The sequence below is a fragment of the Neopsephotus bourkii genome, unplaced genomic scaffold (genome assembly GCF_033783945.1).
Source record: "Neopsephotus bourkii isolate Nb327-2 ecotype Australia unplaced genomic scaffold, CSIRO-AGI_Nbou_v1 NB_1250, whole genome shotgun sequence".
NCBI lineage: Eukaryota > Metazoa > Chordata > Aves > Psittaciformes > Psittacidae > Neopsephotus > Neopsephotus bourkii.
This window is the reverse complement of record NW_026901735.1, coordinates 2,297,208-2,325,094: the sequence shown is the minus strand read 5'-3', so window position 1 is coordinate 2,325,094 and position 27,887 is coordinate 2,297,208. Positions and strand designations below refer to the sequence as shown.

The window sequence follows — 27,887 nt, the reverse complement described above, 5'->3', positions numbered from 1 at the left end:
TGGACCGGGGTCCCCCGGGTCCCTCCGCTGGGATCCCCGTGGGGATTCCTGAGAGCCCCTCGGCGGGGCCCCCGAAGCAGCAGCAGCAGCATCAGGAGGAGGAGGAGGAGGAGGGAATCCCTCCTCCCCGCCCTGCCGCGGCGTACGCCCCGTCCCCCGGCGTGGGCGCCTTCATCAGCTCCGCCGGCATCTCCCTCCTCCTCCTCCTCTTCTTCCTCCTCCTCTCCGCACACCCACACTCTTCCCCGTCCCTCCTCCCCGCCGCTCCGCAGCACAGTGCTTCAGTGCTTTCGCAGCTCCTGAGGAAGGAGCTGGTGCAGGTTATTTTGTTGTTATTATTCCTCTTTTTCCTCCTCTAATATTTCTGTTTTCTCCCCTTTTTTTTTCCTCCGGAGCGGACCCTTTCGGCGGAGCAGCACCAGCCGCAGGAACACCGGGGCCGAGCAGGGAGGATGGCAGGGGGGCGCCTCCCGGGGCTGCTCTTCCTCTTGCGTGAGTATCGCAGCGGTGAATCGCGACACGGAGCCCTGTCGCGATGAGGCAGCCGCTGGCGCTGAGACAAAACCCGGCGCTGCTATAGCACCGGTACTCCTTTACCGCCACCGGGTGCCCCATCTCCGCTGCCCGCTCTATCGCGACAGGGACTCCGTGTCGCGACTCCAGCAGGCTCAGGGAGGGTATTAAAGGGTCCAGCAGTGGCTCGGGGCAAACGGCCCGCTCCTGAGCTCCTCTGTCTCTGCCCGCAGACGCCGCGGCTCGCCTGGCTGCCGAGCAAGAAGTTGAGAATCTCTCCGGGCTCTCCCCTAACCCCGAAAAGGACATTTTCGTGGTGCGGGAGAACCGGACGACGTGTCTCATGGCGGAATTCGCCGCCAAGTTCATTGTTCCCTACGATGTGTGGGCCAGCAACTACGTGGACGTGAGTGGGGTCGGAGCCGATGGGGGGCCGGGGCTCGGGGTCGCAGCGCTGCAGCCGCCGCACGTTGTCACGGCGGGAGCGGGAGGGGGATCCGGCGGTAGTTTGGGAAAGTCCTTTACTCCCTCTGAGGAGGTTCACTGGGGCTGGGGGAGGAGGGTACCGGGGCCGCCCCCCTGAGCCCCGCTCCCCGTCTCCAGCTGATCACGGAACAAGCCGATATCCCGCTGTCGCGGGGCGCCGAGATGAAGGGCAAGTGCGGCACGAACGAGTCGGAGCTGGAGATCTCCTGGCTGGAGCAAGCGTACACCCTCAAACTCTACTTCCTGAAGGTACGGGGCTCCCCCATTCCGCACGCCGGGGGCTGGGGGTGCAGGGCGGTGTCGCCGCGGTCCTGACCGGCTCTGTCTCGGCAGGAGGGGCACAACACGTCCCGGGGGCCGGAGGCTTTCTGGAGGCTCAGCCGGATCCAGTTCACCTACGACACCAACGAGCGCACCTACTTCAAGGACGCCGTCAGCCGTAAGCGCCTCGGGGGGACGGGGTTGAGAGCAGATCCGGGGCCTGGCAAGAGATGCTTAAATGCAGTTAAAGAGGGGGAAAAGAAGCTCCAAACCCGCCTGACAAAGCCGGGACCCGGCGCCGGTTTTAAACCGCGTGTTAATTTCTGTCATCCCTCTTTATTCTTGCTTCTTGTTTTTAATGCCCGCTGTTGCCGTGGGAGGCAGAGCCCAGTCTCTCCCTGTTTGCTGCCCCAGGCACTCCCAGCGGGACGCAGGGCCATGGGGATGGGCAGTGGGGCAGGGGTATCCAGGGAAAACTCATCGTCTTTCCTGCAGGAGGTGTTTTTTAAGGTTACTTATCTCCTGATGATGGTTGAATAGGTGGGAAAGCTGCGGTTTCCCAAGGTAGCGAGGAGATCGACATCGATATCCATACACCTACACGCCTCCATACGCAACAGCCTCCTCTTTTCCTCCACGGGTTCCCTTTCTTTTGGCTTTCATTTAGGTTTTATTTCATTTCTGCTCAGAAATGAGTTGCCTTGTATTGAAAATCGACATTTTCCAGTCATTCTTCATCAAGGTTTCCCAACTCCAGTGTATGGTGCGCTGAGTTTGTGCCGTTAGACACTCTGGATGCGCAGTTATTTTTGCCACTGGTGTTTCTGATGTTTGTGTCCCCAAAACACGGTGGTGGCCATGCCTCATCAGCCTCTGCACAAGCAAAACGCTGATGGTCTTTCTGTGCTGCTGGGGGGGAACAAAGGGCTGTGGAAAAGTGGGAGGTGGAAAGCATCCCTCATTCCCTTACCAAGCCACATTCGGCCCTCGTTTATGAGACAGACTTGATGCGATAAGGAAAATACTGTCTCACAATCTATACTTGGGTGAAACGGTGATGCTGTATTTCAGGGAAGGCATGATGACCTGTTTTGCTTTGCAGTGAGGTCCCCAAATTGCACTGCTCCTTCCCACCTCCTTTCAGAGCCCAAGTACAGCCGCAGGAATTGCTGTTTCCCAAGCGCACTCCAAGCCTGAAACCCGCATATGCATCAATAGAAACCATTCCTTTGACTTTAGGGACTTCAAGTCCCGTGAAAGGAGCACATCTAGCAGCAGCAGGACTGCACACCACAGCCATCCATTCCTGCTTGCAGGCAGGCAACCCCACTGCCTTGGTTATAGGGGGTGTTGTGCAGAAAGCACTGCTTCAGGAGCAGAAAACGCTGCTTTAGGAGCAGTGGAGCGTGCGGCCGCCGCATTGCACCCCTCTGCGTGCCCTTGTGTTTGAGTCGCTGGCTGTGTTAATGAAGTGACACTGGTTCCCCAGAGACAGGACCTGACCACTGCTCTTTCTGCCCCTTGGCCAGCCGGGAAGCACACGGCCAGCTCACACCGGCTCTCTGCCCTGGTCACCCCGGCTGGGAAGTCCTACGAGTGCCAGGCACAGCAGACCATCTCCCTCACCTCCAGTGACCACCAGAAGTCTGTGCAGCTCCTGCTGTCCGAAGTGCGCCTCCAGCCCTTCGATATCACCGCGGACTTTGTCTTCAGTGAAGGTAAGGTGCAGGGCGAAGGCATGTCCTGCATCCCTCGGATGCTGCCATGGCCTTTGGAGGTGTCTCAATGGACTGAAGGAATTTGGGTCCCCCCTTTATCAGAGCATCTTCTCCTCCTTCCAGTGGGTTTGCCAGTGCTCCCTGCAGTCTCTCCAACCCATTCTCTGCTTTTGTAGTCCCCTAAAAGCCTTTACAGGCTGCTATTTGGTCAGAACACGGGCTGTTGCATGTACATTGGCTTCTGTAAGGACTCATCTAGCTATGTTACCAGCAAGCCCCGGGACTACCTGATCCCTGGGGAGCCCTGCAAGGCTTTGGTGGCTCCTCTGCAGCAAGTAGCAGCTTTTGTACAGCTCGGGGTGGGGGGGGCTTGTAGGGCCACTGCATGTGAAGGAAAGCTTGGGTCTGTGGTGGCAGGAAATAACTTGGGGTGCATGTTGCTGTCTCCAGTTTGATTTAATGCCCATTGCAAGGGTGAAGGGAGCCTGAAGGGGACTTTGGTGCAGCGCCAAAGGCATGAGATGTTGCTCCTTTTCTTGGGGTTCTTTAATGTTAATTGTGGATAAGAGAAAATGTGAGTTAACAAGTGCTGTTTGTGTCAAAGGGTAGTACTGAAGTCAGCAGTGACACTGCCATGGGGCAGAATTCCTGCGGATTCTGCTTTCCTTTATCCCAAAGAACCCATGGTGCTCCTCTTCCATCAGGTTGAATGAGGGAGTGCAAACCTGCTCACCTGAATTAGGGCTTTGAGACTAGTCCCCTTTTCATAGTGCCATCTTAGCAAATCAGTTAACTCCTTTATTGAATCAAGATGCATATAAAATGTGTCATAGCCACATCTTTGAATAACAGGCTGGAAAATGATGGTGTTATTTTCCAGCTTAGCATTAAGAACATGGGGCTTTATTATCTTACATGTGGGAAATCTTTTTTAGAGCACAACAAAACCTCAGCACTGACTCCAGAGCTGAGCACTTACGCTCGTGACTCGCATTCCTCTCCCTAACTGATGTAGTAAATACATGCTATTATGTACCCTGGCTCTGCCAGAGCTCTGCGTGGCTGAATTACTCATTGCAAGGGCAGTGTAGTACAGAGTAGGTTTTATCCGTGGGCACAAATAGGTTTGGGTTTGTTTCGTATTGAAGTACTACCACGTTTTGCAAAGGCTACAGGGAGAAAAAGGTAGAATTTAATAGGTGTTTGTATTTGTTCATTGGCACATCCTCATCCTCTCCCTCCTCCTGTGGATCCAGGCTCCTGCACTCAGGGTTTGGTTGGAATATGAGACAAGCATATTTAAAACACACAAGTCTGGACTCGGTTTTAGCTGCTGTGTCTCTGTGGTGCCAAACTTGTCAAGCCTGAGGGCTCACCCGCTGTTCATGCCATGCTCTTTTTATCAAGCAGTAATTCCTTTATTTTCCTTCTTTTATTGTAGGTTTGGGGGTTTTTTTGTCCATGTTGGGTTTTTTTTCCTCCGGGACACAAAGAAATCCTGGTGGGTTTAGCAATTCCAGAGTGTGGGGAATTCCTCCTCCTGAGGAAAGCTCGGTTTCTCTCTTTGTCAGGCTCTGTATTTTTGCTATTCCTCGTTACCCAGTTCTTTTTGTGGAATTGCCCTGGAAGTGCAAAGAGCACCTGGAGAGGATGGGTTGAGATGCACGAGAGGATGGGTTGAGATGCACGAGAGGATGGGTTGAGATGCACGAGAGGATGGGTTGAGATGCACGAGAGGATGGGTTGAGATGCACGAGAGGATGGGTTGAGATGCACGAGAGGCCCTTTACCAATGAAGCCTCAAGGGGGGCTCTGCCGCTGCTCCCCACCAGTCCTGCAGACCCGCGTGTCCTTGGCACAGGCATGGCAAAACATGATCCTTTGTGGGGTCTGGGAAACGCTGCCAATCTTAAATTACAGTAATTAGCAGTCTCCTTTCTGGTTCATTAATTCCCCATTAGGTAAAATTCCTATTAATTATGAACAAGCCACACAACACTTTAAAATAGTCTAGAATAGAGAAAGGGACCTGCTTGAGTGGAAGAATGGCTGCAAAGCAGAGGAACAGGGTCCTTTTGCCACCAGGAAATGGGGGGGAAGGGGTTTATCATTAGTCCTGACACTGTCCTTTCTGGAATAGATTGGAAACCTTGTAGGGAGTGATTGGATTACTTTGATTTTACTGAATGCTTAAACGTGTGTGCTAGATTAATCCACTTTCTGAAGGCACTGCTTCCAACCCTCACAAGTATATGCATATAGATTATATATGTATATATATATTTACCTTTTTCCATACAGAAGCAGCAGAATGTTGGGATTTTTTTCATTCAGAGCTTAGGAAATTGCATTTTTTTGATAGGGAAAATGTATGCACACTTTTCATATTAAAAGATCAGTAAAAAAAAAAGAGGTGAATCAAGAGGATGCGAGGAGAACTGGCAAAAGAACCCCACAGAAACGATGAGCTTATCAAAATAACACAAAATACAAAGGGATACAAAGACAAGAACTGGGTGTCAGGATCCTGGGATCATGTCCTTCTGAGCCATCCCAAACAGGGGCCACGTTTTCCCAAGGGTCTTTGGCACCAAGTAACTCCTGTCTGCAAAGCGGGCAGCCACCTTTTCAAAAGCACTCACTCTATTTCTCATTTAGTTAGGGTTTTTTTCAGCTAAATCTCCTATAAACACATCTCTCAAAACCTCAGAAATCCACCCTGTGATGCCAGACACAACTGAGCTCTGTATTCCCATCCCTTCCAACAGCCCCTTGCGATGCTCCTCAGGCTCAGGCTCGTGGTCCTGACTGCGGGAAACCACTGATTTCCTTGCTGAGCTGTTATTTGTTCTGCAGAGGGATGCTGAAACAGGAAAATGGGCCTGTGAGGTGGTTTTGTAGCCTAGTACTGAACTGGATGAGCACTCGCCATAGAAACCGTGCTGGTACGTGAGCCTGGGTGCTGCGGGTGCTGGAGGAAGCACAGCACAAAAGAACAATGGGGAACGTACCTAAATGTCTCCTTTGTATCTGCCCGAGGTCTTTGTTTGATAGGGCAGGGACTGGGGCTGCGGGGTGACCCCACCAGGTTTGGGATGCAGCAAAACTCCGGGCATCACCTGAACTTCTCAGATAGTTTAGCATTGCCAGAGACCGTTTTGCTTTCCTGGATGGAGGGTAAATCCAGTGATTGGGAAATGCTGCGATCCCTGGGACCTGAAGCAAAATCCTGAGGGAGATTGGATGGAAAGGGCTGTTTTCCTGCAGAAGGCATTGATTTAAAACACAGAGCCATTCCCAGTGCGGTGCTGTGTCATTTGTCGTGCATCAACCAGCCCATCTGCCCGCACCGTGCTTCATGGGCTTGAATCTGTGTCTGCTGGGGCTTTATGCAAACCCTTCTGCCCTCCCACTCCCCGTTGGCATTTCCCTTTGCTTCCCCCCCCAACGTAGTGGACCTCAGTGCCTACGCAATGCTTTGAACTTTTGGGGTGAAAAATGCTATTTTAACAGGTATTATAAGTGCGAAAGTATTTTTATTTGCTGCAAAATGATGTGTTTTAATGCTAAAGTACAAAATCCATCCTCCTAGCAGTCAGCATGTGGAGAGCCTTCCTTCTGCTGCAGATGTTTGTGCTTAGCACTTGCCTGTGCCTCCATTCCCATTCTGTGCTCGCCAGAAGAGCCCTGACTTTGGGGTTCTGCTCCAAGGGAGGAAATGGATGTGTCTGGTGGGGAGAAGGCATTGGTAAGGCAGGAGGTGGCTGCTCTATGAGGTTCCAAAGCGCTTTCTGCCCAGGGAGGTGCTGCTGGGTGCAGCTGGGGGAAGCAGCACTGCCTGTGGGTGTGCTGCGGCTGGAGGCCACGAGCTTTGCTTTTGCTTTCTCTTCTTCCTGTTGGCTTTTGCTTTGAATCCTCTTTATCAAGTGCCAGGGTAAAGAACTGTGTGCCTTGGCTGCTTGCAGGAATTGACACCTTTCGGAGTTGTGACTCAGGCACTTCAATACAGCCGTGCCTTTCTGTGGGCACCAGAGCTTTGGCCGTGTCCTTTGGTGCATGTTATGCTCTGCAGCCACTTTGCTTTGGCAGTAACTGGGGATTCCAGTGTTGCAAGCAGGTGCTCTAGAGTTGGGTCAGTCCTCTGCAGTGCAGCACTGGGGCTTCCCCACCTTCAGGACCCTGTGTTCACCCCATTCTCCTGCAGTGCAGCATCGTTCTTGTGCAAGGAGAGGCACGGGGTAAACCTGTCGTGTGTGAGCACAGGGGGATGCCCTCAGCCGGGGTTACAGCAGCCTTGTGTCAGTTTTGGTAGGGTTTAAGCTGAACTGCTTTGAAAGCAGAAATCAGTGCCCACAGAAGACTGCAGCGGCTGGGCTGGAACTCTGCTGATGGGCACATCAGCACACCTCAGTCCATTGGGCTGCCTGCAGCCACGTGGTGAATGCACAGGAGCTCCTCTGGCATGGATCCTTCCCATAGGAAGGGTGCTGCTTTGCACTGGCATGTGGGGTTGGGGGTTCAGAGCACCCCAGCCATGTGGCACTGCTCCTTGCGTGGCTTTTCCCGCGGTCAGGTCTGGGAATGCCAACTTGCTGCTGTGCCTCTGCCTTGGCACTGTGAGTCTGGCCAGGCCGCGGCATCCTGAGCTGGGAGGAATGTGATAAAGCTCTGGAAAACCAATTTTGGGAGCTAAATAATAACCGGGATTTCTTTTTCTCCCCTTTCCCCTTAATACAAACAAAGAAAACCCCTGCATTGCAGCATTGCTGAATCGCCTGTAACAGCCCTGGTGATTAATCACTCCTCTGGTGAAACAGTGAGCAACTGGAGCCGAAAAGGACATATCTTTTGTCAGGCTACATTTCACTTTGGCTGTGTTTGTTTCACTTCATTTACAGCTGGAAGCCTTTCCCGATGGCATCGATGGGAGCCTGGTGCTTGGGAGAAGGCGACGATGCTCCCAGAGGTGTAGGCACCAATGGAGATGGGTCCCTGCTGTCACCCCCTGCCAGGGCTAAGGGGGGGCTCTGGGATTTTCTTGCTCTTTGCCGCGTACCTTTAGGTTTGCAGAGCATTTGCCACTCATGGCTATCACCCATCTCTGTATCATCGGCTGCCTGGGGATCCCATCTGGATGTTCTTTAGTGATGGAGGAATCAGCGGTGCCCTTTCTGTCTCATCTAAGGGTGTAACATGCAGCCTTTCCTTCCCTACTGTTGTTTTGGAAAGTAATGACTGCTTTTATTGTCCCCAGCACAGTTGTGTGAAGGGGCTGACCCAGGCCCAGAGCGTTGTCCCTCCTGAACCCATAACCTTTTTGACCTCTTTCTTTTTCCCCAGAGTTCTCCATTTTCTTCCTTTTGGCCTGGCAGCCCCATCTCGGCAGCATCGGCTCTGCCTGCCCATCGGCACCGATCAGCACTGGTCCCTGGGGAAAGCAGTAAATCATGGTCCTGTCATTCAGGCCTGTGGTAAGGGAGCTGAACCAGGATTACCAGCATAGTGTAACCTTGGTGGCCTCTGCAAGCTAAATAGGAAAGGGTTTTCCCATTGTAGCTGGTTATTGCTGTGCTCTAGTGGTTTATTAGACTGTTTATTAGGAAAACACAGGGAAGGCTCGTGTTGCTTCTGCACATCCTTTGCCATACCTCACAGCCAACCATGAGGTGCCAGGATGCTGTTTAACCGCGCACATATGTGCTCTGCCAGTGCTGGTAAACTCCCCGTGGAGAGCTCACAGAGAGGTGGGAAGATGCTGTTGGATCTTGGTCAACTTGCAGATAAAGGGGGAGAATCTTTTAACCATGAGCAGAGTAAGCCTGAGGCAGGATTAAAGACTTGGTGATGCACCTTGTGATACAACACTTGTAGACTCCATAACCTGATAATGAAAGCAAATCTCCAGCCACAGTCAGGAAACCTGTACTCTCACTGTCCCGTTCCCAACAAGGCCATTGCTGTCCTGGTGAGGACGTGTGTTTTCCCCTCGCATTGGCTGGCTTGATGGATGTTAGCTCTCCCTCCTAACCCCACGCTGTGACTGTGATTTCACTTTCCTCCAAAGCAATTGATCTTCTCCCTGGGACTCCAATGGCAGTTGCTGTCTCTCCGTGCTGCTGGGGCTGGTTTTGCTGCACAGGGACCCCTGGTGTGGAGCCGTGACTCCAGAGAAGTCGGTTCCTTACCGCAGCAGGAGTCCAGATGTGCAGATGTCTCATTCATTTCCCTCTTTGTCTCTTTCCTCTCTCTGCAGAACACAAGTGCCCCGTGGACCAGAGGGAGCAGTTAGAAGAAACCCTGCCTCTGATTCTGGGCCTGATTCTGGGCTTGGTGATCGTGGTCACCCTCTGCATTTACCACATCCACCACAAGCTGACAGCCAACCAAGTGCAAATCCCTCGGGACAGATCTCAGTACAAACACATGGGATAGGGGACGGGACCGAGCAGCCCAAGTATTTATCAGGTAGAAAAAGCAAAAGCACTTTTTTCTATGGGTGAGGAAAGGTTATGGGGGGGGGGCAAGAGATGGTATTCACAGCACCTGATGGGGGGTGTTCCCTGGAGAAACAAAGGGATTTAATATAGTCCATGCAGTCTCTGTAAGGAAACTCAGAGCATCTGGTACTAGGAGTCTGTGTCAGTAGGTGGTATGAATACCTTCTTAAGCAGCTGGGCTGATCATCTGGAAACAGAACCGCTTCACGTGTCCAAGTCTAACCCTGGGGGCAAAGCTATTGCTTCTTTCTTTTCCTTTATTTATTTCCCCCCTCTCAAGAGGCTTTTCCCTCCCCACTGCTGCTCTTGGCAGTGTTCAGCCTTCTGTTCATGTCTGTGCATGGGGCAGGGCTGGGGGACAGAGCCATTGCACAGACTTCATTAAGGTCCTCTAATGAAAGGCCTCAAACCACACTCCTGGCCTTTGCACTCATGTTAAGGAGAGCATGAAGGCAACATGGGTGTGCTTTGAAGACAGTAAAGGCCAGAACCTCAGGCTGGTATCGAGTGCAGTAACTCCAGCTGAGGAGCTTCACGCCGAGCAAAGAAAGTAAGTTTGGTTTTGCTTCTTGAGCCACATGTGAGCTACCCTTGAAAATAGCAATCGAGTATTGAAACACAAGTTATCAAGTGCCATGCTGCTGCGAGTCAACCGGGAGCTGCTTCTGGCTGGGCATCCTGCACGTACTGTGATTGTGGTTGAGATGTTCCATTGCTACCTGCAACCGGGGTTTCAACAGCGAAACAAACAGGATTAAAGCAGAGGTGTTACAGTTCCTATGCAGATTATTCAGGTATAATCTAATGTAACGGGAACAGGAATAAAAGGGAACCCTTGGAATCTATCCTTAAATGTAGATGATTTTTAAAATGAATTAAAACATGTACATACGTGATGCTTGATTTGCCTTCTTATCTGAACTGGTGTCATGCCTGTTACCGACTCCATGGTATCCAATGGAATCGGTGCAAAAATCCATCATCTGAATGGATGTGGAATGTAGGGTTGATTCTGGCAGTGGTTTTGGTGCAGATGGTTTGGTGCAGAGGTGCGGTGCTTCAGTAGTCTGTGATTTGTTGGTTATTTCCAATGTTCCTTTCTCATGTGTCCTGGGGGCAATGGTGTGCCTCACACTGGGCTCATCCAGTTCCTGCTGAACCCTTTCACTTCCCTTGGCTCCGGTGTTACTGCAGCAAGAGTCAGTCCACACCTGGTGTTAATTTTAAGGTGTGGGAAATACCTTCTTGTTCTTGAGCTGATTGGATCCAGACGGGGACTCATACAGAGCATCCTCCTCCAGCTTGAAACAGGGTAACGAGCAAAGAAAACCAGCAATTTCAATGTTGAGAGATGGGGAAAAGAGGGGAATTTATCTGCTTTTTAATGCTGCAGCCTCTCCCAGAATTCATGGGGGTTTTGATGAAGGTGAATGCGACAGGAGCCTCCCTTTAGTCCTGTCTCGTTCCTGGTCTCATTCCTGTGCTCTGCTCAGCTTTTTGTTTTCTCATTTGGATGCAAGAAGCAAAATTATTGTGCTCCTGATGGTTATGGCTTTGCCCTTTTAAAGCCCCAGTCAGTCGGGCTGAGCAAGTGCCATTGCCCACAGTGAGCTGGTTGGTATTTAGAAAACAGAAAGAAGAAAAGGTTCTTTTAGAGACAACCAGAAGAAGCCATCGGTGGCAGGAGGGTGGGTAAAAGGATTAAAGGTTCATCCTTAATAGAGAAGGGGTCACAGTTATCTTCTTGTCCTGCCTTGCTCTTGCCTGCCCTCCAGCCAGGCAGGCTCTCCCAGCCAGCATCCATCAGCCTGGAACATCTGCTCCTGTGTTTGACATCACCCCCAAAACAACACCAAAAAGGAAGCAGGAGCAGCCCCTGGGGCTGGGGTGGTGGAGCAGGTCCGCAGTGGTGGGGCAGGACACGCTGGTGGGATACGGATGGAAATGGCACCGAATCAGAGATATCCCAGCTGGGTTGACCCCAATGAGCTGCAAGTCCTGGGTGTCAGCAGGAGCAATTCCTGCTGGTTCGGTTGAGTATAATTCATCTCTAATTAAGAGATATAAAAGAGCTGGGACACAGTCTGGGAAAAACAGGGGAAGAGAAGGTCTTTGCATCTGGGAACAAGGAAGATGTTCCCGGTTTTCCGCTATGCCATCTGATTCTCTAGGAGAGCCCATTAGGGCTTCTTTTCCCTTCCCCTCTCCACATTCACCAGCACTTATCCCCCTTAATTCACTTTCATTTTCCCCTCACAGAACTTGGGTTAGCCACGTATCCACTTGGATATTGAGCCTTCAAATGGGTGACGTGGCAAAAGCGATTCTGCCCTTTCACTTGCCTTTAGCAGCAGCTTTACCGAGCTCAGGCGATGCACGTTGCAGCACTGATTTTTGCTGTCCCCAGTTTTTAACCCCATGAAGGGGTGATGGTACCAGCAGTAAACTTCTCTGTGCTGCTTTCCATGACCCCAGCGTGCATTCAGCCTTGCACTGGGGCCAGTGCAGAGGCAGGGGAAACACCAGCTCTTCCAAACTATACAACCTTCCTTTTGGCCTCCTGCTTTCCCTTGTGCGATGGCTCCTCACAGTGTTCAGTGCCAATCCCATTTGCACTGCAGCTTCTGATACCCCACAGCAATCATGCTTGCGTTGCAGGGTGGGTTTGGATGCAGGGAAGATCACCCATCACCAGTGAGGGGTTCACTGATGCTTCTCAAAACCAGAGCGGGAGGTGGGAAACCCATTGCTCTGCACCCATGCAGAGCTTTGAGGGGCTGCTCGTGAATGAACTGTAGCTTCCAATGGAAGCTGTTTGGAGGCAGCAGAACCTGAGGCTTGGCTTAGCTGCCTTAATGTTGGTCTTAGCAGGTGGATGGAGCTGCTGGCTGAATGTTATCTCCAGGCTGGGTTTTGGAGCAGTTGGGAGTCCATTGTTCAAGTAAAGCTTTTAGCTTTAGGGTTTTAGCCCCTTGTAGGTCATGTTGTGGCTTCCCTGTTTGCAGACAGAGAGCAAGAGGTGCCTGGCGTAGCGGGGAGATGCTCTCAATCATCTACACATATTTGAGATGGAAAAACGCTGATTTATGGTTCACTTTGCAGGTTGATTTCAGTTCAACCTGCAGTGACCCTGTCAGGGCGGCCATAAAGGAAAACCCAGTCCTCACTGCTCATAGGAAGCTGTCCTTGGCTGGCCCCGTTGCTCGAGCACTGCTCAGTGCACTGAAGAGGCAGCACTGGCCCTCTGACAAGAGGACAGCCCCCAACAGCTCTTGTAGCTGCACACCCATTCACCTTCAGACCTTTGGGTGCTGTTCACACCCCTGAGGTCGCTCTCGGCATCACCTTCAGGGACCAAATGTGTGTGAGCTGTTGGGAGCAGAGCGGTGTGGACAGTAGTAAATGCATTGGGTCTCTGAATGAAGATAGGAAGTAATTTCTTGTTGGACTGAAAGGCTTTTCCTCTTTCTGGGGGGAAGAAAGGAAACAGGAACAGTGATTTCAGCTCAGTGTCACCTTGCATTGAGCCCCAGACTGATGTATCTTGTCTAAAGAAGTTGTTCAAGATGTTGAAAGCAAGCCCTTTGAATCTTCTAATACATCCCATGCCTTACTAACCATTATCTACTGGATTTGAGGTGAGTTTTCCATCAATTTAAGCTTTCCAACCCTACTTTTGAAAAACTATTGGGAAGAGAAAGCCCCCATTCGACCTCCCTCCTTCCCATCAAACTCCAGCTGCAGCTTCAGGATGGCAGCACTTCCATTTAATGTCCATTTTCAGTCTGTCTTTACCTTCTGTTCATCAATGACGCACTATGAGCAAGCTGCAGGCTGGAGCACTTTGCTTTATAGGTGTTTATGAGCACATCAGTAGAAGGTGGATAAATACAAGAAACTCATCATCCTATCAGGGCCTGTAACAATTAAGCACTCACTGAAGCAGCTGCTAATGACTTACACAGTCCTTATGGTTAGAACCTCAGTTATAAATGATTGATGTATTGCCAAGGAGGGAGTTGCATCGCCAGTGCCTCGGCCTCTGCTGCAGGATATGGATATTGTCCTAATGGATATAGATATTGTTCTAATGGATATGGATATAGTTCTAACAGGTGACCTCAGGAAAAGGCACCATTCCTTAGTGACAGGCAGGAATAAATGCCTTGGAGTGACTGGACGTGCATTTAGCTTGGCCCCTGCCCCTGCAGCAGGTGATGTCTTCTGGGTGAATGGGTCCTCCCAACTCTGCCATCTAAAACCCTACAACTACAGGGTGTGTTTCCTTGCTGAGACCCAACCAGGGTGAGGTTTGCAGCCCCCAAGGTGACAGTGATGGGGGAAACACCTTCTGCAGGGTGGACACCACAGGCACCAGGATAAGGGCTCCGGAGCCATGGACAACACCTGGGAAGATGCTACAGAGGTTACCCAAGGAGGAAGTTTGCAGACCACAGCTCGGGTACCTGTGCAGCCCAAGGGAACAGGCTGTGGTTATTCCTGGCTTTATTTGAGGGGCTGTGGGTGAAACAGCCGAAGTGGAGCATTTCTGGGGTTGTTGTGAGTGATAACTAATGCACTTTGAAACATTTACTGATGTCAGCAGCCAGAATTCATATAGAACCTCATTTGTAAGACTGGAAGATGCTCACGAGAGTAAATAGAATCATAGAATCACAGAATAGTTAGGGTTGGAAAGGACCTTAAGATCATCAAGTTCCAACCCCCCTGCCATGGGCAGGGACACCTTGCTCGATTCATTCCCTGCCTGATGCTACGGGGGAGCCTGGGAGGAATGGGCCTGGCTGGCATGAGAGCTGAAAGGTGAGGCAGAAAGAAAAGAAGGGGATTAATTGGGGAAGGTGGGAATGTTTCAGCAGGTTTGGTCTTTGTGGAGTGCATCAGTCATGTGCAGAGCTGTACAGGTGCACTGGAGTACATCAACCACATACAGAGCTGTATAGGTGCATTAGTCACAGCTCGAGGTTGTCTGTACTGTATGACTGACCACGATGGGCTTTTCTTAATGTGAGAGTGTGTGTATGCCTGTGTGTGTGGCTGGGGGCTCTTGAAAGGCTCTACCATAGAATCACAGACTGGTTTGGGTTGGAAAGGACCTGAAGATCATCCAGTTCCAGCCCCCAGATCATGTTATCTCGGGTTGAAATTGATGCTCCTCTATCTGCACCATCTGTTGCCACCCCACCGGTGGTTTATGCCGTGGGGCAGTTTCTTCCTGTGCAGGGAGAAGCGGGGAGGGCGGTGGTGACAGGCGGGGTGGGTGCTCCGGGCCTGACCAGAGCCATCCTCTTCAGGGGTGGGAAGGTCCCAGGAAGGCACAAGGTGTCTGTCCCCATGCCGAGGCTTGCACAGGCTGATGACGCGGGTTCGAAGGGTGATGTCTCTCCGCTGTTTGCCCCCTCACTGTGTTATTTCATGGTGATGTGTTCGGGGTGTCTGCACACAAGCTGCCGGGTTCTGTCACACCCCAGCGCACTGCAAACCCTGAGCCTCTGCACTTGCATCCGTATAGCAAATTCAAGGTGTTTCCCCTTCCTCCCCACCCCACCCCAGTCACACTGGGGCTCTTTTGTCTCTCCCAAGCTGCTGATCCCTGTTTGTTCTATCTGATGTGACTGGGACAACTCTGATGTCTTTTTTTAGTATTATTCATTTGGGATGGAGGCACAGTCAGGGTCTCGAGTGTCTTCTTCTTACCCATGCCCATAGTTCAGGCAGGCTGAGAAAGTTGGGGATGTTCAGCCTAGAGAAGAGAAGGCTCCGTGGAGACCTCAGAGCAGCCTTCCAGTATCTGAAGGGGGCTATAGGGATGCTGGGGATGGACTCTTCATTAGGGACTGTAGTGGTAGGACAAGGGGTAATGGGTTAAAACTTAAACAGGGGAAGTTTAGATTGGATATAAGGAGGAAATTCTTTCCTGTTAGAGTGGTGAGGCACTGGAATGGGTTGCCCAGGGAGGTTGTGAATGCTTCATCCCTGGCAGTGTTCAAGGCTAGGTTGGATGAGGCCTTGGGTGACATGGTTTAGTGTGAGGTGTCCCTGCCCATCGCAGGGGGTTGGAACTTGATGATCTTAAGGTCCTTTCCAACCCTAACTATTCTGTGATTCTATATGCAGTGAGTGTGCCATCGGTTACTGACACTGAGATTTCTCTATTCAAGGTCTTATTCCTGCCTCCTTAATTTGGAATATTTTATCTGGACAGCATCGTTTCACTCTCAACCATCTTCAGCCAATACACACAAACAAGAAGCACAAACCAGCCCGTATTCTTGCACCCATACAGCCCCTGACTCCTGACCATCAGCTTCCCATGGCTGGCAGATGGACACAGGTTCCATTTTGTATCCAGCGGCTTTTCCAACCCCAAGCCCTCACTGGTTCTGGAGCTCAGCCCCTGTGACCAGCACTGAGGCTGGATTGTCCCAGCAACTCCCCACCCAGGAGCAAACCAAGGGAGCAGGAGTGAGCCTTTCAATGCGGACATGACCGCTGCCACTTCAACATCACTGAGGCAGCTCTATAAATCACTACATAGATACGTGTGTGTGTATATCCTATATCATGGCTTGACTTCGCGAACGAAGATTTGGGAAGGGCATTTACCCACGCTTACTAATATATCCTATATATAGGATATACATATGTATATACACAAACCCTCTTGGTTTCTTCTTACTTACTTGGTCCAGTACTGTGTGACTGAGTCAAATCCAGCAGCCAGCAGCAAGGCACGGGAAGGGAAAAACACCCACACTGCAAATGAAGGCTTTATTCATGAATTTATTGAACTTGCGTGTGCATTTGTCTCACCAGTCACTGGTGCTCACAAAACCCCCTTTGAAACCAACAAAACTCCCAGTGAACTCCAGGGACACCGCTCAAAGTAACCTCATGGTAAGAAAGTTGCAGAAAACCCTTCACTTGCACAGCCTAAAATGTGCTGAATGTTGGAGAACCCCCCCCACCAACCCCGTTGTATTCAAAGATGGGTAAAAAAGCTGACCTCAGTGGCTCTGCCTGAGCACGGCACTGCCCTGCCTGCTGCAGCCTCTTCCTGAGTTGGCAAGACTACGAAACAGAAGCACCTGGAGCGTGGTGGGTGATGCTTTGAGGTGGGTGCTGCTCTGTGGTGGGTGCTGCTTTGTGGTGGGTGCCAGGCGCGGGGCAGCAGGAGCCAAGCACGGTTTTAGTCTCTTCTTCCAATGTGCAAACAGGGCTAAGAAGAGGAAGCAGTGAGGAGTAAGACACAGATGTAAGAAGATCAGTTCCGTTTCCAGCTCTTTTTAGCCTCAATCATTTCTCTCCCTTCAAACACTCTTTACCTTTTTAAGGGCAGTACTAAAGGAGCTTCTTTACTATTGGCAACTCTTTTGTCTTTAAGAACCAGCTCCTGCCGGGTTCAGCTGTTTGTCTGGTTATAATTTACTGCAATAAATAACAATTAATTTATTCCCTACGAAATCCCATAATAAGAAAGAAACGAGCTTGTGTTCCCACAAAACTGGCTCTGTGGTTCCTAGTGATACCGCAAAATGAGGTCAGTAAGGAGGAAAAAAACCCAAAACCCTTGCAAAACATGGCTTTTGTATTATACAGAATTAAAAAGAATCGTTAATAAATAAAACTCATTTCTCATTGAAATAATTATGAAGCACTTCTAAAAATGTTAAAGGCAAAGCTATTCAGGCCTAACAGTTAACATGCAAAGTCATCCAACAAAGAACACAAACTGTACCGCAGTAGTCAACTGTTGCATCAACATTCAAACAGGTCTAGACAGCAGCACGACTTCTTCTATATGGCAAACGTCACGCATCACAGGGGGCTCTCGGGGCTCTGCAGGATGGAGGGCAGGCTCTGGCCATCCCTCCCCACTTCCAGAGCGGGACAGAAGCAATGGAGATGATGTGGTACCAAAACTGGCCCTGCGGCGGTGTGTAATGAAGGGACCCACACGGCACCAGGACATCACCCTGGAGCTAAGGTCCGTTGGCTCCGTGGGGTCCCACTATGGAAAGCAGGGAGGGAGACCCCAACGATGGCTGATGTGCAGCAGCAGAGCTGGCAGTGCCCAAAGCCACTCAACCAGTGCTCCCACAAGCATCAGTGAGCACCGGCTCCCCGATGGTGGGATGAGCGCTCACCTCACCCCAATGGAGACTCTGCAAAACCTTCCAACTACCTAAAGGTGGGGTTTGGGATTTCTTTGTTGCTGTTTTCAAAAGGGTTATAAAAGTAGGAAACTTCTCAAATCCTTGCTAAGTTACACTTATTACTTCAACTAACACGAGGGTACGTGACAAAGTACTGCAAGTTATCAAAACGCCCTGTACAGAAAGTTACAAATTCATTGCAAAATACATTGCGCTGCCATGACCGAGAGAAAAAGTGCTTTTGTTTGTGTCAGAAAAGAGTTCTTCCCAAAGAGAAGTGCCGCAGCCTGCAGTGACACCCAGCTGTTCCGCTCTGGTTGTGCTATCCCCCACCAGTCACCCTCCCAACCTTGCTTGGTGCCTTCTGCCTTCATGGATGGCCGAGAAGACAACAGCGCTGGGGAGCGTGGCCACCCCGGTCCCCTGCAGCCCCTGGGGTTTCACACCACGGTGGCTCTGTGGGGCAGGTTTTCCTCCACAAGGTTTCGCTGGTCCCTGCCCTCAGTTCCTGCCGGCTGGAATTCCCGATATCCGGACCCCGAGCTCCTCCCGGGAAGTCGCCGCTTCAGCGATGCCGGTGCTGCCTCATGAGGGGCACGATGCAGGAAGGGGGCCCAGCCAGTTTGAGGAAGGGGTGTCTCAACAGTTCCTGTGCTGTGGCTCTCTGCGAGGGCTCCCGCACCAGCATCGAGTCCAAGAAGCCCCGGAGGACCGAGGAGACCTGCAACAGGAGTTAGGGTGGGCAAAGACACCCGGGTCCAGCCTCACCTGGGTCTTGGGGGAAGACAAGGGACACCCTGAATTTCCTATGGCAACAGACGGACCGAGCTGAAGGGCCGTGAGTCTTCTGTGTGCTGTTAGTGGGGTATCTGGGCACCAGTGGGGTGCAGCACAGCACACGCTGCACAGCTTTGCATGAGGGAAGCATTAACACTCACTGAGGGGCTCAGGTCTGACTTTAGCAGCACACCCAAAATGGGAGGTACTCCCAGGCTCTGGCACTGGGCAGGGAGGTACCAACCCATCTGCAGCAGGGCCGGTGCCCTCACTGTCAGGCAGGGTGGGAAGCACTGGGAGCACAAGGCTCTGCCCAGCTCCCTTCACAGTCCCTCACTGCCAAAGCAAAGCCAGGGCTGGGCATGGTTTGTTGTTGGCTTTTGCCTGCACCTTCCCCATGAGTCCTGTGTAGGACCCACTGCTCACGGCGGTACCTTACGGATGCACTGGGCATGCACTGTGTAGTTTCACTAAACCTCATCCCCTATGGGAAGTCTGACCTTGTGCATGTCCTTCACCCGTGGAGGTAAGTTATCCCGGATCCGGCGCATGGCCTGCAGCGGCGGCTCGTTGAAGTAGGGGGGTTCACCATCTATCATCTCTATCACCATGATGCCCAGGGACCAGATATCCACCTGCAACACACCGTCCGTCCCTAAACACCACTGGCAGTGCAGAGAGGGGGCTACAGGCACCATGCTTTGGGGTCATGCTACTCTCTGAGCTGGCTCGTGCTGTCCTACCTGCTGTGTCCAGTCTAAGCCAGCAGCCTGGTGAGCCATCCCCATAAATCTTGCCTTTCTAAACCAGCTGACACCAGTTTCTCTCTTCTGAGCAGTAAATGGATTGAAGAAATGTTAGAAACCTGAATATGGAGCTGGTTCAGGTGATGCCCACTGGAAGCACTGCTAAGGTTTGCAGTGAGAGGCTGGCTGCAACCTGCTGCTCTGCATCCCAGCTGCACTGCTTTGCACCCACTGAGTAGGTATCCCAGGGTGGCTCTGCAGTGCTGCAGAAAGGTGCAGCCACTGGGTGAGCAGAGAATGGTTCAGCTGCTGTGGAATCAGTGACCCTGTGTCCCCTGCATCCTGAGGACAACAGGATTTGAGATCCCAAGAGAAGCACAAGTACTTCATACCCCCAGGCCTGGTTCCAGGCAGCACAGGTGACTCCTTATGAAATCCCTCTTGAAAGGGATTCAGCTCCAGCTTAAAAACCCCACACCTTTTCCTTTGCTTTCATCCTGCTCCAGAATCCCAATCCCCTGATGACTGTAATTCCTGTCATTTGCCAGCCCAAACAGCGCCAAAGCCTGTTCATGCAGCTTTTTCTCTTTTGCCAACACGATCCCCTTCACCTTAAATACTCCTTTTGTTATTTGCCTTTCCCTTCTGGTGGGGAAAGCTATCACAGCCATAAATTCAGCCACTTCCCTTCAGTGCTGTTAATGGGCTAATAACAGTTGTTATTATCCCTGCAATGTCTCCTACAACACCACGTGTCCTGGGTAAGCAGCAGTGCAGCGTCTCCTGTCTCAGGCCTTGCCTCACTTCCCCTCTATGTGTGTATGTGTGTATATGTATGTGTGTACACGGGTGTACATATGTGTGTATATATGTATGTGTATATGTGTGTGTGTATATGTATGTGTATGTATGTGTGTACGTATGTGTATATACGTGTGTGTATATGTATGTGTGTATTGTGACCAGCAGGTCAAAGGAGGTGATCCTGCCCCTTTATTCTGCTCTTGTGAGACCTCACTTGGAGTATTGTGTGCAGTTCTGGTGTCCTCAACAAAAAAGGACATGGATCTGTTGGAACAAGTCCAGAGGAGGCCACGAGGATGATCAGGGGACTGGAGCACCTCCCATATGAAGACCGGCTGAGAAAGTTGGGGCTGTTCAGCCTGGAGAAGAGAAGGCTGCGTGGAGACCTCATAGCAGCCTTCCAGTATCTGAAGGGGGCATATAGGGATGCTGGGGAGGGACTCTTCATTAGGGACTGTAGTGAATAGGACAAGGGGTAATGGGTTAAAACTGAAACAGGGGAAGTTTAGATTGGATATAAGGAGGAAATTCTTTCCTGTAAGGGTGGTGAGGCACTGGAATGGGTTGCCCAGGGAGGTTGTGAATGCTCCATCCCTGGCAGTGTTCAAGGCCAGGTTGGACAGAGCCTTGGGTGCCATGGTTTAGTGTGAGGTGTCCCTGCCCATGGCAGGGGGGTTGAACTGGATGATCTTAAGGTCCTTTCCAACCCTAACTATTCTATGATTCTATGTGTGTGTATGTATGTGTGTATGTGTATGTGTGTGTATATGTATGTGTGTGTATGTATGTATACATATGTGTGTGTGCATATGTATGTGTACATGTGTGTGTGTATAGGTATGCATATACATGTGTGTGTATGCACGTGTATATATGTATATGTGTGTGTGTCTATGTATGTGCATGTATGTGTGTGTGCCCATGTGTAAACCTATGTCTGTATTTGCCTGGCAGGTCTGCTCTCTGCAGCTGCTGCTACAGGCACTACGGAGCAGATGAGTCCCCTCATCATGCAGAGGAGGCAAACGCAGCCGTGCCCCTGGCTGGGAGCCCTGAGTCAGTCACGGCTGAGCACAGGACTGGGGATTGCTCTTCCCAGGCTGGCAGTGCACGAGGGCTGTGACTCAGAGCTCCCCAACGGATGGGGTACGGCACTGCGGTGCTGCCGGCTGCCTCCTCCCTGCTCTCACCTGCAGGGCTCCAATACTCTTGCCTTTGTCAGACCATTTGGCAGTGCTTAAAATAGCTCCCACAGATCGGCTTTTCCTCCCTTCTGTCTCTCAACTAATGAGAGCAATGACTGCAAGGGATGAGCCCATGTAATGCTGCAACAGAGGGTGGCGATCCAACCCACCCGCCTGGCTCCTGTCTTGGGGATCCTACAGGAAGCCCGTGCGTTTGCTAGCACCTCTCTGGAGGAAGGGGCTTTCAAGGCTGCAGCTGGGTGGGAAGCAGAGAGGATCTCTGCCTGCAGGTCTGTGATGTGATCTGACTGTGTGGTACAGGCATGTGATTTGCCTATTGGTTTGGCACATGCAGGTGTAGACACCTGTAACTGCTCCAGCTTAATACTAAAGATCATCAAAGGGTCTTTGATGATGTGAAAATGATGCCAGTTTCCTTTAGTACAGCACCCCAAGCTGAGATCTGTAAAGTTATTATGCTGTTTAGTGCACTAAATGGAGCTGTTATTGAACAACTTGGTCGTGGAGAAATACTTTGAAACAAGGCTGATGCAGCACTCTGGGGCAAACGTAACTGCTGCTGTTGAGCACAGCTGTGTAAATGCACCTGAACTGCTCTGGCAGGCTCCGTGGGGCTGGCAAGGCACCAGAAGGAGGGACAACAACCGCTCTGTGTCCGTGTGGTGCTCACCTCGGTGCCGTAGGGCAGGCGGGATATCACCTCCGGTGCCATCCAGTACGGTGTCCCGACCAGTGACTTCCTCCTGGGGACCTCCTTTGACACTTGGGCACAGAACCCAAAGTCAGACAATTTTATCTGCAAAGTAAAGGAGAAAAAGCTCCTTTTGAACAACAAGGCAAATCCTCTGAGAGACATCTCCAGCTGCAGCTGCGGGGACCGGGATGGAGCTGCCATGTTTCCCTGGGAGAGGACAGCAGCGTGGCTCTGGAAGTGTGGCTGGAGATAGCAACAGAGCCCAGGAACATGCAGCTCATTCAAATGAAGGCCAGGGAAAGTCGCAAGAGAGAGCAGCTTGTTGCTAAGATCGTCTGCCATAGCTCATTGCCTCTCCACCAGCAGAAGATGGAGGTGATAAATGGCTTCTAATGTTTAAAAAGCAGAAGGAAAGCAAAAAATCCTGAAGTCACAGTGTTTCATAATGAACCTAGTATTGCATTTGTATATATAATTTGTGTAGTTTAGGTATGTATACTATATGCAATAATACACATATTTGAAGCAATACACCCCACTGCTATTATTTGCATCAAGTGCATGATCCATGACTAGGCCAGAAACCAGACTGAACAAGTGGTGCTCACCCCATTTTCCTTTACCACAGACAGCAGGATCCACCACTCGCAGAAAGCAATGCCCCTGGCCAACGTGTTTTCAGGACCAGGACCTCACACTGTGCACTATCACTAAAGAAACTGTCTTCTGTATGGAGCAAGGGAGCTGATTTGGGGAGGGAGGGCAGGGAAGTGCAAGACTCTTCCAAAATGGTTGTAGGAGATGATAAAGGCTCCCTTTGCTTGGGAACGTGGGAATTGAGGGCGGTTCTGTCCTTGAGTAGCTGTGGCAGTGACCTGAAATAGCAATAACGGGATACAGGAGCGCTCCGGAGAGCGGCTCCCGCTGCATCATGTGCCTGCTCACGCTTCTGTGCCAGCTTTCCTTCTGCCTTACAACAAAAAGTATGGGAAATGCTCACCTCCCCCTCCCTGTGGCTGCACAACACCAAGGTGAAACCTCCTCCAACCCCAGCCCAAACAAGCTGAGTGCCGGTGCCATCACCCCCTTCCAGAAACAGCTGGTTCCTGAGGTCCTGTGGGTTTTCAGAGGCCTAGAAGCCTTCGTAAGGGTTTTTGTGGCCATGAGCCTAACCCCCAGCACCCTCAGCTATCCAACAGCGACCCTAAGCCATGTGTCTGATCATGTAATTGATGTCTGGGGATATGCTGTGAGCCCAAACAGCCCCAGGACAAGTGAAAAGCTGCATAAATCCCTGTGTTGTGTGGACCAGCATTTCATTATCAGCACTGATTTGTTTTAGATTCAGTGCAGACGTTGCTTTTCATAAAGCAATGGGTATTATTTTGAACAGAATTGTGTTAAAATGATTGTTGGTATTTCTAAAACAAAGCCCATAATAGCCAAGCTCTCTGTGCTAAATGTACTTCTCAGTTTGCAGGATGAAGAATGGCAAAAATGATGCATATTTGGAAGCAGAGCCCGATCTGCTTTTGTAGGAGCACAAGGGGGTTTGCACATCTATTGCTCATTCGAGTACACAAAAGAAGAGGATTTTCTAAGAAAAGGTAATTGCACCACACAGCCACGAAGAAATCTGCAATGCAGATAATCAGGACTGGAGTAATGAGGGTAATGAGGCACTGTATGCAGATCCTGAGAGCAGATCAGATGCTAATTCAGCAACACGGATTGAAACCGCAGCTGAACAACTCCTACACACGTGGAGTTTTCTTCCCCCAAAAGGATTAGCAGGAAGAAAACCCCTCTCCCTTGGTGAAGTGGGAATCGAGTTACATAGACAAGGCTTTGATAGGGAATCTGACCAGGCCTGGAAGCCAAGAGCTTTTTACCTGCTGAAGGAGGAGGTCCAGCTTTGGTTCCAGGCTCACTGTGAGCTCTTGGGCTCAGCTGAACCCACTAAGCCTTGCTTCACACAGGTGTGTAAGGCCAGTGGCGCAACCCTGACAGCCTGGCTTATGGGACTCGCTGGCCATGAGTGCACTTGTTTGTACTCAAATTATCCCAGTGGGGCCACAAGGATATGAGATGCAAAGTGGTGCCTGACTCCAGCAGAAATTAGGGTCTTCTATTTAACAGTGGTTTGCCTTCCTCCACCTGAGCCTTTGGGTGCCCCAAGTTTTAGGTGCCTTGGGTTTTATGTCTGTGTACACCCAGCAACACCACTGTTCAAACCCACCTTTCTCTTTGTAAGGAAACTGTGATTTCCTTGGGACCAAACACTGCTGAAGCACTGAATCTTTTTTTGTGTGCAAGCTTTTTTTCGCTTACTGAGCAGGTCACAGGCAGCGTTTTCTCTCCCTCTCTCATTAACACCACAAAGAAAACCCAATTCACTGACAGCAGCATCCCACCCAAGGAAATGGAAGCATGGCACAGGTATTACCAAGCATCCTGTAAGTATGATATATGGTAAAAGCTAATCTCACCATCAGGGAGTGTTTCAGCAGTAATGGAGCTTATTTGCTATTCATACAGGTTGATGTTAGCCTCCTAACTAGCTTGGGAAAGCAGAGCAAATGTATAGAAGCTTGATAACTAAAGGATAACTAAATGGAGTAAACAGAAAACACTTTAGAGAGGAATCAGAGGAGAAGTGATGCAGCATAAAAGATCTCCTGTCACCCAACCATCACCCATGTGGCAGTTTCTTCTGCCACTGCCTTTTGATGGCTCTGATCCCCCACAGGCACTAGTGTGAATGTCCATCACCAGCCAGGCTGGTTCAGCTCTCTAACAAGTCACTCACAGGTCGTATCCCTTCGTTTCACACACGTGCACAGCTTTGTCATGCCAGCCCCAAGACATGGCAGGGGAAACTTTGGGCACTCACCCTCCCATCGCTTGTGAGGAGGATGGAGTCGCTTTTGATGTCGCGGTGGATGACGCCTTGGTTGTGCAGGTAGGACAGGGCTCTCAGGACAGACAGGCAGACCGTGGCTATCTGCTCCTCGTTCATCCTGGAATGGGAAGGTGGAAAAATGAGCTGAGTGAGTGTTAAGGAAGACAGTGGGAAGGTGGAGTTGGAAGGAACAGGCATAATGGCCCCTTCACAGCCAGCCAGGAGATCTTTTAGGCAATGGCTTTGAGGGATGATCCTTTGGTCCTGTTTCTGTCCAGAAAGGGGAGATGAGAGGTGAGCAACAGCTCTGCAGCAAGGTGTGGGTAAGTCTCCTTGCAGCCCTAGAAAAGCACAGAATACTGCATGATGCAGCCTGTTACACTGAGCCTGCTTCCTCTGGGAAATAATGGAAATGCCTTATTTACAGTAAACTCACTGCTTGCCAAGGAGGGCAAATCACTGCTAGGATGGGAGCAGGCATGGAGTAAATACGAGAAAAAACACTCTTAATTGTGCAGGCAAAACATCAGGCCTGGATGTAGCTCTTTGAGAGCACTTCTTTCCTTTTATGCCTTCTATAAACGCATTCAGGGTGTTTCAGCAGAAGAATAAACAGCAAGAGTCCTAATTTCTGTGCATGGGTGCAAAACCCCATCCTGGAAGAAGCTGTGTGCCACAGCTTGATGGTGATGGGTTGTGCACCCCACTACCACTGCCCCATCTCTGGATCATAGAATCATAGAATCAATGAGGTTGGAAAACAGCTTTAAGCTTATCCAGTCCAACAGTTCCCCAGCCCTGCCAAGGCCACCACTAACCCATGGCACTGAGGCCTCGTCTCCACGGTGAGTGAACACTTGCAGGGACGGTGACTGCAGCCCTGCCCTGGGCAGCCTGTTCCAATGCCTGAGCACCCTCTGGGGCAGGAATTGTTCCTCATCTCCACCTCCACCTCCCCTTGGCACAGTTGGATGTCTCCAGCAGAAAAACACCCATGGAGAAGAGTGTGTGCTGTTTGCTGTACTTCAGCAAAATCTTTGAGGGAAGGTCATGCAATGTGAAAAAAAAAAGCCCAGAAGATTAAGGAAAGAGTGTATTTGAGTTAAAAAAGAGATGACAGCTCTTAGGAAGTGGTGTCCTGGGAACATCTGTTTGCAGTTAAACTCCTGTCACAAGTATCTAAGATAGAGCTCTGAATGTTTCAGGGAGCAGGAGTTAACAAATGACTTGCAATATTGTGATTTATTTCAGCACATCAGCTAAGGCAACGCTAAGAAATAAACCTCCATGTTACAGCTCTGCTTTTGCTAGGATCTAAAGGTATCATTAAGCTAGGAGAGAAGGCAGGTTTTCTAATGGGCTATTCCTTGCTTTTCTCCTCTCTCCCCACAATACTCTCCCACTGGTTTGGTATAGAAATCTTTTTTTATTCAAGAGGAAGAAATGAAACAAAGAATTCCTCTTTCCCATCTCATTTTATGCTACGTAGCAGGAAAAGATGAGTGAAGAGAAGATGTAAAGTAGGCTGTAGAATCTAATGTCTCCACCCAGAAGAGGAAGGACGGTTCCAGACAGTACAGCTTTTGTGCTGGCAAATCACCTTCTTTAAAGGTATGCTATTAACTGAAATAGGGGAATGAGCTCTACCATAAGCACAAATATTCAGATGGAAAAATACTTTTCCCATTATGTTTTAGGCTTGGTTTGCTGTTAACGTTTCTGACAGTGTGGTTACATGGTACGGTGAGACATCACCCTTAGAACTGACGTAGTTGTGACAGCAAAACCAACCACAGAGACATCCAAACAGGGTCGGGAAGATTTTTTTTTGCCATTTTAGGATGTAATAATGGATGTAAGCTGTGTTGCTGCTAAATGACCTCCTGACGAGCGAGCAAATCCCCATCTACCGGCAAGCCCTGTCAGATATTTCTTTCCTTTCTATTTAATAAATGCTGGTACTGATAGGAATCCATCTGCACTGGCTGATTTATGCTGGTGAAGTGAGCATAACACAGGATGTGTATAATATATATGTAAGAAGAAGGCTGCTCTAAGAAGGCAGCGGCTGTGTGAAGACTTCATAGCATCCTTCCAGTATCTGAAGGGGGCCTACAGGGATGCTGGAGAGAGACTCTTCATCAGGGACTGTAGTGACAGGACAAAGGGTGATGGGTTCAGACTTAAAGAGGGGAGATTCAGGTTAGATGTAAGGAAGAAGTTCTCTGCTGTGAGAGTGCTGAGGCACTGGCACAGGGTGCCCAGAGAAGCTGCAGCTGCCCCATCCCTGGCAGTGTTCAAGGCCAGGTTAGACACAGGGGCTTGAACCAACCTACTCTAGTGGAAGGAGGGGTGTTGGAACTAGATGAACTTAAGGTCCTTTCCAACTCAAACCATTCTATGATTCAAAATACACACACACGCACATATAGCTATATGGATATTTACAGATGTGTATTTATGTACAAGTATTTTTCAAGCATGTGTATTGTATATACTTTTATGTTTGTATATATGCATTGTGTATGTATATACAACAACAATAGATACATGTATGAAACCACATATATAGAGCCAGGTGGTACCCAGCTTCCCTCACCAGGAGGTGAGCCTGGAAGGCACTGTCTGGAGGCATCCATGAAGGAAACCACAGGATCTCTTTCCTGCCTGGCTCCTGCTGTGGGCTTTACCCTACCCAACCCACCTCGTGTGAGTCACTATGTCTGTCAAAGCGCCGCCCTCCAGAAACTCCATGACAACCCACAGCTCATCGCCGACAAGGTAACTGTTGTACATGTCAACCACGTTCTCATGATGGTAATCTCTCATGATTACAACCTGTGAGGAAGAAAGAGAAGCTATGTGAGTCGCTACAAGCATGATCTGACACTTGTTCTGACCTTCTTTTTCACTGTGCTTTCCTCTTTGTGCTTAGTAAAGGTGCTGCTATGAATCACATCCTCCCTAATCCTTGTGCCAACGCATAAACAAAATCAGTGTATTTACATAAAACTAACAGCCATTGTAAATGCATTAGGAAGAATCTTTAGTTGCTGCAGTGTGAGCAGTAGATAACTGGGTTGCTTTTTTCAGACTGCAGGGCCAGG

General features: G+C 50.2%; 2 protein-coding genes across 6 annotated transcripts in view; one reads left to right on the top strand and one right to left on the bottom strand.

Moving 5' to 3' along the window:
• Nucleotides 1-142: 142 nt before the first annotated feature.
• On the top strand, nucleotides 143-10,378 carry LAMP5 (lysosomal associated membrane protein family member 5). Its single transcript, XM_061364784.1, has 6 exons — nucleotides 143-492; nucleotides 747-919; nucleotides 1,117-1,248; nucleotides 1,333-1,438; nucleotides 2,790-2,978; nucleotides 9,232-10,378. The coding sequence occupies exons 1-6, from the start codon at nucleotides 453-455 to the stop codon at nucleotides 9,408-9,410; spliced, it is 819 nt and encodes a 272-aa protein (XP_061220768.1). The 5' UTR covers nucleotides 143-452; the 3' UTR covers nucleotides 9,411-10,378.
• Nucleotides 10,379-18,083: 7,705 nt separating this feature from the next.
• Nucleotides 18,084-27,887, bottom strand: part of PAK5 (p21 (RAC1) activated kinase 5) — a 174,462-nt gene continuing 164,658 nt past the window's right edge. For all 5 annotated transcript variants that reach the window (XM_061364804.1, XM_061364808.1, XM_061364806.1 and 2 more), the window contains 5 exons: nucleotides 27,485-27,618; nucleotides 24,772-24,898; nucleotides 21,855-21,980; nucleotides 18,930-19,064; nucleotides 18,084-18,373 (listed from right to left, as the gene is read on the bottom strand). In XM_061364804.1, coding sequence (XP_061220788.1) covers nucleotides 18,218-18,373; nucleotides 18,930-19,064; nucleotides 21,855-21,980; nucleotides 24,772-24,898; nucleotides 27,485-27,618 — 678 coding nt within the window. In that variant the 3' untranslated portion in view covers nucleotides 18,084-18,217. The remainder of the gene's footprint in view (nucleotides 18,374-18,929; nucleotides 19,065-21,854; nucleotides 21,981-24,771; nucleotides 24,899-27,484; nucleotides 27,619-27,887) is intronic.

Coding starts and splice junctions, on each gene's coding strand:
- LAMP5 (XM_061364784.1), top strand. CDS start 453: ATGGCAGGGGGGCGCCTCCCGGGGCTGCTCTTCCTCTTGC. Junction 493..746: donor GGGGCTGCTCTTCCTCTTGC/GTGAGTATCGCA, acceptor CTCTGCCCGCAG/ACGCCGCGGCTCGCCTGGCT. Junction 920..1,116: donor GGGCCAGCAACTACGTGGAC/GTGAGTGGGGTC, acceptor CCCCGTCTCCAG/CTGATCACGGAACAAGCCGA.